The 9,722-nt window shown below is 39.2% G+C and overlaps 1 protein-coding gene across 1 annotated transcript in view; it reads left to right on the top strand.

Annotated features, from left to right (window-relative positions):
• The window catches only part of ECPAS (Ecm29 proteasome adaptor and scaffold), a 97,509-nt gene that overhangs the window by 86,471 nt on the left and 1,316 nt on the right, over nucleotides 1-9,722 (top strand). Inside the window, exons 45-48 of the mRNA XM_004711038.3 lie at nucleotides 516-654; nucleotides 2,695-2,800; nucleotides 3,000-3,088; nucleotides 9,207-9,278. Of these exons, the coding sequence (XP_004711095.2) occupies nucleotides 516-654; nucleotides 2,695-2,800; nucleotides 3,000-3,088; nucleotides 9,207-9,278 (406 nt within the window). The remainder of the gene's footprint in view (nucleotides 1-515; nucleotides 655-2,694; nucleotides 2,801-2,999; nucleotides 3,089-9,206; nucleotides 9,279-9,722) is intronic.

The raw sequence follows: 9,722 nt of genomic DNA, 5'->3' as shown, positions 1-9,722 counted from the left end.
TCAAAACATTTCCTCTCCACTTAAGCCCCCGGCATTAGGTCCTCATTTTTCCCCTCCCGCCCTGCTCCCCCCTCCCTCATGAGCCCTTGATAATTTATGAATTGAGACTTGTGTTTTAAATTTCTCATCTCACTAACTAGCTAGGTGAATCACCTCTCCTGGCTCCCGTTTCCTTCCTTATTGAAAAAAAGTTTGGATCATCCCCAGAGCTCCTTCCCCCTTTAGTCCCATGATTGTAGTCCATGTCTGTGTCAACCTGAGAGTGTTATCCACACTGTTTTGTTTGGTTCTTTAGCTCATGTTAAATGTGGAATGATTTCTCAAGTTTAATACAGAAGTCATATTTTTGTTATAAACCCTTGATACAAATAGGAAAACTGAGTATGGGCTTAGAAGATTAGATAGGTTGCTGAAAATGATTTTGCATTTAATTCTTGGTCAGCTTGCTCTGCTCTGATGCCAACTTGGGAACAAAACAAAGTATTACAATTTGCGTTCCTTTCCTGCTGTTCTAGAACTCACCTGAGAGCCCTGGATTCCGGACGATCACAAATGACGATGAGAATGAGAAGGAAAAGGAACTGCAGCTGGAGTCACTGCTGGGTGCCTTTGAGAGCCTGGGCAAAGCTTGGCCCCGGAACCCCGAGACCCAGCGTAAGCAGAGAACCCGCCTCCAAGGAAAGGCTGGAGGCAGGGGTTACTTCTCGAGAGAACAGATGATCTATACGCCTAATCATGATGATTGGTTTTTGTGTTAGAACCCAATTCACTAATAGTGAAAATTTTACCGGATGTAAATTCTACCCCTACATCAGCAAATAATGCCATTGACTGGAACGTGCGGCCTTTGTGCATATAATTTGGCTGAAAATTTTTATTGTAATGCATTGTTTATTATACTGTATTCTGAGGAATGTGCCAAATTTGCTAGTGGGGTCTCTTAATCCCAAAATTTAATGCTGTTGTTACTAAGTTTTCAAAAAGCAAGTGAAATCTTCATTTTACTAAGAAACTTGTGACTTTTTGAGATTTTTCTGAAATGGATATGTATTTCCAAAAGATTTGTATAAATGAACAATTTTTATTCTTCCATGAGGCTCGATTAGAAAGCAGTCATTTCTAAGTCCTTTGTCAGATGATGCCTCCTGTTGGGTATACAGTGCACCCTACTGATCTTGTCAGTATTCTGGACTGTTACACTACTGTTGCACATGTCTAGAATCACACTTAATTGCCTCTGAGCTCGATCAGCCATTGTCTGACCTGAAAAAAATAGGCTTGCTATTTATAGGAAGTATTTTCTAGAAGATACAGGCAAAAAGCAATCTTGGTTTTTGATACTATGTTTTGGATTGGAGTGGAAGCTCATGTGTTGGACGTCATTAGAACTACTAACTCAGTGGTTCTGAACCTTCCTAATGCCTTTCATACAGCTCCTCATGTGGTGGTGACCCCCAACCACAAAATTATGTTCGCTGCTACTTCATCACTGTCATTTTGCTACTGTTATGAATTGGGCGGCTCCTGTGAAAGGGTCATTTGACCCCCAAAGGGGTCGCAACCCACAGGTTGAGAATCGATGTAATAATGGATCAACTACGAGGTTTTGCTTGCTAAATTGAGAAAAATTAAAGCAAGTAATTTTATAAAAAAAGAAGATCCACATGCAAAACTATTTACTTTCACATGAAACATACACGTACATTCATGTTCCAGTGACTGAGTGGTAGGGCTAAGTTTTATCTGTGAGAATTTATATGGATATTGTGTAAGTATCCATATTGGCCTTTTCTGTTCATCTAAGTTGTAATAAATCACTTATGATGGCTCAGCTTTGTTTCTCTAATGCGCAGAAAGAAATTGCTTATTTTTAATGAAGCAATCCAAGTACAGCGTTCTTCTAGGACTTTTACTCCCCCTTTCCCCATTTTGATTTAGCCATACTCAATTTTGCAGCATTTAAAATTTTGCACCTTTGTTGGCTTTTTATCTGCCTGTTCAATCAGTGGGCATAACATTAAATTACATAATTATAGTAGCAAGTGCAGTTGACATAATAGATTTAGCTTTAAAACACTCCTGACTCTTGGTAAGCCTGTAATTTGTAGGCATTATGATTGTTTAGAGAGGAGCTCCTTGTCTCTAGGGTTCTGCTTGCATTGACCCGCAGTGGTTAGTGTTTGACAGGGAAAGGAAGCGCGGGTCAAGTACTCTGTCAGTTCTGTGAGGGTCTCACTAGTGTCAAGTCGATTCTGACCCCCAGCAACCCTATAGGACAAGACTAGAACTGGATTCCCAAGCCTCGTCTCTCTCATACAGAGTTGGCTAGTGGTTTAGAACTTCTGACCTGTGGTTAGCAGCCCAACACGTAATCACTATGTCACCAGGGCTCTGTCTAAGGAGGATAGTAATGCATATGAGCAGTTACATAGGACCTATGCAGGGAGGTTTCTGAAAAGGAAATTTGGGAAAAGGGTTAAATGTTATGCTGAAGGGTTTTTTGAAATGACTTTGTTTTAATTAAAAGCATTTTGTTGTTTTGTTTGTCTTCATTCTCTCCTCTCTCCTCCTCAACTCTTCCCTTCCCTTTCCTCCCCCTATTCCCCCTCCCTTCTCTTTTTTCCTGACCCTCTGTCTCTGTTCTTCTGTTTCTCTCTTCCTGTCTGTCTCTTGCTCCTTATCTTTTTTCCTCAGGTTGCTATCGTGAGGAGCTGTGCAAACTGATGTGTGAGCGGCTGAAACTCAGCACATGGAAAGTGCAGCTAGGAGTCCTACAGTCAATGAATGCCTTTTTTCAGGGGTAATGTACTTCATACTCGTACACTTATTTTTTTTCTCCCCATTCCTTTGCTATTTTATATCTAGTCAGTGGAAGTCTTTAAAACACACTTTAAAACTAGTGGCTAACAGAGTGATACACACAAACAGAATTTGTGCCAGAAGGTTTTGGAGTATTTCTTAACATGTGGCATTTGTATTTTGCTTCTTGGTTTGTATAGATTAATGCTTTTGGAAGAAGAACATGCCGATGCTGAGGCTTTGACTGAGATTCTCCTTGAGACTTGTAAATCAATCACATATTCTTTAGGTGAGTGTGGAAGACTGGCCCTGTGCAAGCGTCTTACTTTGTAGGCTCTAGGGCCTTCACTTTCAGTGCACTCTACTTTTCCAGAAACGAAATTTATGGAACCACCACTGACCTGTTCTGCTTAATATGTTTCATTGAAGCGTTTTAATCTGGAGTTCAATTTAGGATTTTGGCAACCAAAGTAGGAAAGCCTTTGTGCCATTGATTTTGTTTCTTAAAGTTTTTCTTTGGATATAATTTCAAACTCAGGGAAATGTTTTAGAAGTACATATACTCTCCATATATGTACATATATACATATGGATATATGATATATGTGTATATACATGTACATAAATGTTTGAAATTTGTATATATATGTACATATACATAAGTACATATACACTTTGTACTTAGAGTCACTTAACATTTTGCCCTACTTGCTTTATCATTTGTACTCTTTACATTTTTTTCCCTGAACTGTTAAAAGTATATCATGCCTCTTCTTTTTTTTTTTAATATTTTAAAATTGTGAATTCTTTTGGGGTTTTATATTTAACATAATCAGTTTTGTGTTTATTTAGGGGTTTTATATTTAACATAATCAGTAGTTCAAACTACATATCAACACTCTAGATAGCTTACTCTGACCCTCATTTGATCTCCACTCTCTCTTGTGGATTACTATCTTCCCTAAGTTAATACCTGTCGACCCGGCCCTATCCTTCGAAATCCTCCTGTGCATATTCTCTTCCATCACTACATAGCATATGTCACTTCTATGTAATATGACATTTTGCTTTCTCTATTTGTGAAGAGTTTTGCTTTTTTTAAGGTAGAAACCATACTGAAGATTATAGTCTTTAATGTTCATATAAGAGGGCTTTTATCAAAACACAATGTTTTATCAGTATTTTACCATTTTTCAGTTCTGTCAGTTGACTCAATAATGGTTTTCGAATGATTTTCCCTATGCTCTAGTCCAGGATTATTAATGATCTGTCTTAATTTGGAACACTTCCTTGGCCTTTCTTTGATCTATGTGATATTGACAGCTTTGAGGAATAACCCTTCTCCCTTTGAAAGCAGACTGTTTCTCATTTGGCATTTGTTTGATGCCCCTTTCTAGTTAGGTGCATATTCTCCATTCCCCTGAGATAACCATGTAAGTAAATTGGTGTCTTTTTTACGTGGAGTCAGATGTTGTCCATCGGCTTTCGTTGGTGATTTTAGTCTTGGTTATCTGGTCAAAGTATTGCTCAGATATTTTGTATCACTAGTGCCTTGTTCTCCTGATGTCTAATAAACCTCTCACCTCCTCACAATCTCCTCATTAGATGCAGTGTGCATTGATAATTCTTTCTTGAACCCATCTGTACTAATATGGCTGCACGGTGATTGTCCAACTCAGCACTTCCTCCACATTTATCCTCAACCTTCTCAGAAGAAAGTAAAGGCCATTAAAAAGACAGGAGAAAAAGAAAAGACCAAAATGGGTGTCAGAAGGGACTCTGACATGTCTTGAGCGGAGAGTAACTGAAACGAATGGAATGATGAAGGAAAAGAGCTGAACAAAAGATTTCAAAGAAGTAGCTCAAGGATGCTATAATGTTATTATACTGTTATTATACAGTATAAGGTTATTATACTGTAATGTGTAAACACTTGGAGTTAGAAAATCAAATGGGAAGGACATGCTCCGCATTTCTTAAGCTGAAAGCAGAAGGAAAAATTCAAGCCTCCAGTTGAAGAACTGAAAGATTCTATGAATGGCAAGATAGTGAATGACACAGAAGGCATCAAAGGAAGGTGAAAGGAATACAGAGTCACTGTACCAAAAATAATTGGTCAGTGGTCAACCATTTCCAGATAGGTCTTAGGCTCAAGAACTGATGATACTGAAGGAAGACGTTCAAGAAGTCCAAGGCATTAGTGGAAAACAAGGCTCCAGGAATTGATAGTATACTAATTGAGATAATCCAATAACTAAATGCAGTTCTGGAAGTGCTCTCTGATCTGGGAAATTTGGAAGACAGCTACCTGGCTAACTAGAAGAAATTCATATGCGTGCCCTTTCTGAAGAAAAGGAATTCAACAGAATGTGGAAATTATCTAACAGTATCATTAATATAACATGCAAGTAAAATTTTGTTAAGGTAATTCTAAAATGGTTGCAGCAGTATATCGACAAGGAACTGACAGAAGCAACCAGGATTCAGGAAGAGACATGGGAAGAAAGATATTGCTGATGTCAAGAGGAGTTTGGCTGAAAACAAAGAACATCAGAACCACGTTTATCTATTGTTCATTGGGTATACAAAGGTAATTGTGTGGATCATAAGGGATTATAGATAACATTGCAAAGAAAGGGGAATTCCAAAACAATGTGCTTATTTAGAAGAACTAGAACAAAGGTACTATGTTTGAACAGAACGGGGCTGCATGCTTCACCATCTGTATGTGAACAAATCACCTGAGAAGCTGAGTCTTATGCAGGAAAGTACAGCATCTGGGAAGACTTGATGGTCTGTGATGTGCAGATAACACAACTTTGCTTGTTGAAAATGAAAAGGACTTGAACTTTTGTATGAACATTGGAAGACGACAACCTTCAGCCTGGATTTTACCTGAAAGAAAGCAAAAATCCTGGACCCGAAGCAACATCATGGTAAAGGGAGAAAAGTTTGGTGTGTTAGTCCAGGTAGACTAGAGAAACAAATTCATAGACACTTGTGTGTATAAGAAAGAGCTTTATATACAAGAGCAATTGAATATTGAGTAAACATCCCTGTCCAGTCCAGATCAAGTCCAGGTCTGATATTAGTCCATATGTCTGATACCAATCTATAAATTCCTCTTCAGACTCACACAACACATGCAATGGTGCCCAGTGCAGGAAGATCACAGGTCACTGGTGGAAAGTTTTGTGGATCCAGTGGCAGTAGAAGCATCTCAGCGCTGTCAGGGGTCTCCACGTGGCTCCTGCAGCTCCAGGGCTCTCTTGTAGCTCCATGTGTCTTGTCTGCAGGAATGTCTTGCAGGGAGTGAGCATGCGTCCCACCTCCAGTGAGCTATTTATCTCCTGAGCGCCTCCAAATTAGGTCATCAAGCTATGACCTGATTGACAGGCTAAACTCTACCCCTTCACTCTTAAGTCTCAAACTGACAACAGATTATAGAACTACCACACAGGAGAAAACTAAAATGCATACACTTCAATATGTGCCACCCTCATTTAAGCATAACATTCTACCAGTGAACAAAGCAAAAATGCCCTGTGCCTAACAGTTGCAGTTAAGTGACACCTTTACCATAATCCTATGAACACATTCTTAAGAATATATTCCCCCACTTAGGAAAGTTTGTAAGCCAGCCCACTTCATGCCTTTATCCATCCAATTTGAGTATCCAATTTCTATACTGCCCACTACATCAACCCCGCGCTCTGAGGAGACAGTCATATTCTTTGTTGTTAAGAATCTTCGTTCCAGTTGGAACCTTGTGAATGCCGCATCCATAAGCAAAGCCAAATCGGGACAGGCCATCCATAAGCTCAGCAGCAGTATGCACCAGTTCACAGGCTGAAAGATCTCTTCATCTGGTCCGGGTTCTGGTCACCTCAATATAGGCTGCCTCACTTAGCGTCACCAAGGTTTTCATTGGTCGCCTGGCCTTTAGACTGTGGCCCCATTACAAATTCTCAACAGCCCCCTTGGGCTAGGTCATGAACTTCAGAGCAGTCAGTCCACTCTTATCTTCTCTAGTTCCTGTAAACCAGGTCCATGGGTGTCAGTGGCCAGGCTCAACCTGTCTCTTTAATGCTGCATATCTTTCACTTCCACTCAACAAGTGGATCCTGGTGGTCACCTTACAAGCATTTCAGCTTGCCCACAGGCGCCCTTTAACAATTCAGTCCTAAAGTGGAGGTTTCTTCAGGGCTCCAAATTGTCCCCAGCTTCTGACAAAAGCCATTAGTTCAAGATTCAAAAAGCCAGTTCCTTTTTCTTTAATCTGTCAACAGCTCCTAGGCAAGTCTCTTAGAAGGAAATATCCTGAATACTCTAAAGCACTGAGCCTTCTTTGCAGGCCTCACCCATACCCATTTAAAGATGCAGATTTCAATGGTCAAGGCAAGTGGGTTTACAAGCTCTCTATTTTCATACTTCCCAATCATTTCTATCATTATATCAATAATGATAAACATAAGAAATTAGTATAAACAAAGTAGAATCAGATATTAAACTCAATTGTTAAAACAGTTAAGTTGAATTCTTATCTATATCTTAATCCTTTGCTAAACTATTCTGTTGATATAAAATAGGGGATTAAGCCTGTGATAGCATCAAGCCAAAGCCAGGCTTTCTGTCAGCCATTTTCCCATGGTTTCTGAGGAATTCAAGGAGCGATTTCTTCTCTCAAACAGGAATAGCCAAACACAACAACCAAACAAAATAATCAAAAGTTTAATTTCCCATATTCTTTCCAGAAATCAACCCAGTGAACTGCATGGCCATGTCTGACCTCTGGCTAGCCAGAGAAGAAAAAGTACCATGAGGGGGAGATCAAACAAACACCCACTCTCCATTTTTATGATGTTTCTCGAGTGCCCCATTCCCAAGGCGCCATAATGAAACAACCACAATCGGAGTTGTCCAAGAGGCCATTGTGTCCACAGATGTAAAAGGAAGAAAGCAAACCATGTAATGTGATGGGCAAATCTGCTGCAAAAGACCTTTTTAAATCGTCAAAACGCTAAGATGTCACTTGTGAGGACTACGGTACTGCAAGCTCAAGCCATGGCTATTTATTTTTCTAAGTCATTTTGTTGACACATATGCACTTACCATATAATTCAGTGGCTTGAATATATTAAAAAGAGTTGGGTGTCACCATCAATTTTAGCACATCCAAACCATGGGATTTTAAATCTCATCAGCACGTGAAACCTGGAAAACAAATAAAGACCTGTGAATTATGATGATGGTGAAGAACATTAAGTAGAGCACTGACTGCCGGAAGAATGAACAAATGTGTCTTGTTGTAGCCGCCAAGAATGCTCCTTAAAAGCAAGGATGACATGACGTCTGGCTCAGATTCTGTGGACTTGTCCTGGAGAAGGGCCTGTGCTAGATGAAGTTAGAGGGTTGGTGACAAAGAAAGACCGGCAACAGGTTTGAGCGATGCAGCGGCTGCCACAGTGGGCTCAGACGTAGCAGTGATAGTGCGGCTGGCACAGGACTGGCCATTGTTTGTTCTGGTTTGTACAGGGTTGCTATGAGTTACAACTGGCCCAATGGCACCTAACAACAACAGCGGCATTGTAGGCAACATCTATGCTCCACCCCTACCTGCACCCCCAAATCTTTCTTTATTATAGACATAGACACATGGATTTTTTTTCTCTTTTATGGTTTATAATTCATTATTTTCATTAATTTATTCTCAAACTTCTCCTCAACTTGGCCCAGTAGAAGACCTTGAAGCTAGCATTTGTATCTTTTTGACAAGCCACCATCATTCTTTTAATAACTTTTCTAGCAATATAAGATGTTATATGCTTATATGTGCCTGCCCTGTCCTAGGCCTGGCTTTATGTTAATTTTTAACGTAGATGGTTTCAGGTAGATGTGATGACTAGAGGAGACACCAAGGAAGCATATCTTAGTTTCAGGGATTGAGATAGCGAGCATGCTTTATGGATAAAGAATTGGAAACTAACAGTTTTATCTTTGATGGGTCTCAGGTATCCTGAGGCTAATAAGCATGATGCTCTGTAATATTCTGTAGTCAGATAAACGGAGACATACACAACTCTGAGGAATGATATGAAGCTGTCTATCTTTGAGGTAGTGTGTATTTTCCCACTAAAATAAGTTTTCTGAATACGTAATTGGTTGTGGCAACTGTTTTATATGGTTGATCTTGTTTTCTTTTCTCAAAGTAAGGAATGTGGATGTGTAGCACATTTCAAGAGTCTATGAGAATAATTAGCAAAGGGGAGCTTACTTTTAAAAACAGGTTTATCTTGCTTTGGAATTATAATCAGCATCTTTCTTTCGGTAACATTAATTCCGATTGGGAGGTTGCATCTTTAAGTCATATAAGATAATAATGCCGACTGTGTGACTTTTCTTTTTAGAGAATAAGGCCTACTCATCTGTGAGAACAGAAGCTTTAGCTGTGATAGAATTACTGCTCAAAAAACTTGAAGGTAAGCTCTCGACAGTTCTGACTGGAAGAACAGAGTTCACGGTAATTTTAGGGTGTGTGTATTTTAGGAATATTTCTGCTTTCGTATACGTGAATATTTTTTTAAGTACAAGTTAATATACATGCACATGTATCCATAAGAAATATACAAAGTGAAAACTTAAAATTTTTATTTAGTGTTAAATTTGGTACTCTTCTAATTTATATACTTTTAATGTGGTTGTAACCTGTAGTTATCTCCAGGTAGTAATCTTTTTTTGTTTTCAGCTTGAATCCTAGTTTTACTTGGTTATTTGGAGGAAGTGGCTGACAGTGGCATGCTAGACATCACTATATACATATCAGTCAACAGCATAATGCACCAACAGGTGGCCACGGTGGAAATAGTCCACCTGAGTTTGCAGATTTGTTTAATCTCATTGTTTTTCCTTCCTTTAAAAAAAAA

Source organism: Echinops telfairi, unplaced genomic scaffold, assembly GCF_000313985.2.
Source record: "Echinops telfairi isolate 266 unplaced genomic scaffold, ASM31398v2 ScPeMD7_7410;HRSCAF=8448, whole genome shotgun sequence".
In the NCBI taxonomy this organism is placed as follows: domain Eukaryota; kingdom Metazoa; phylum Chordata; class Mammalia; order Afrosoricida; family Tenrecidae; genus Echinops; species Echinops telfairi.
Note: the sequence above shows the minus strand (reverse complement) of the source record. Positions and strands in the feature narration are given on the sequence as shown.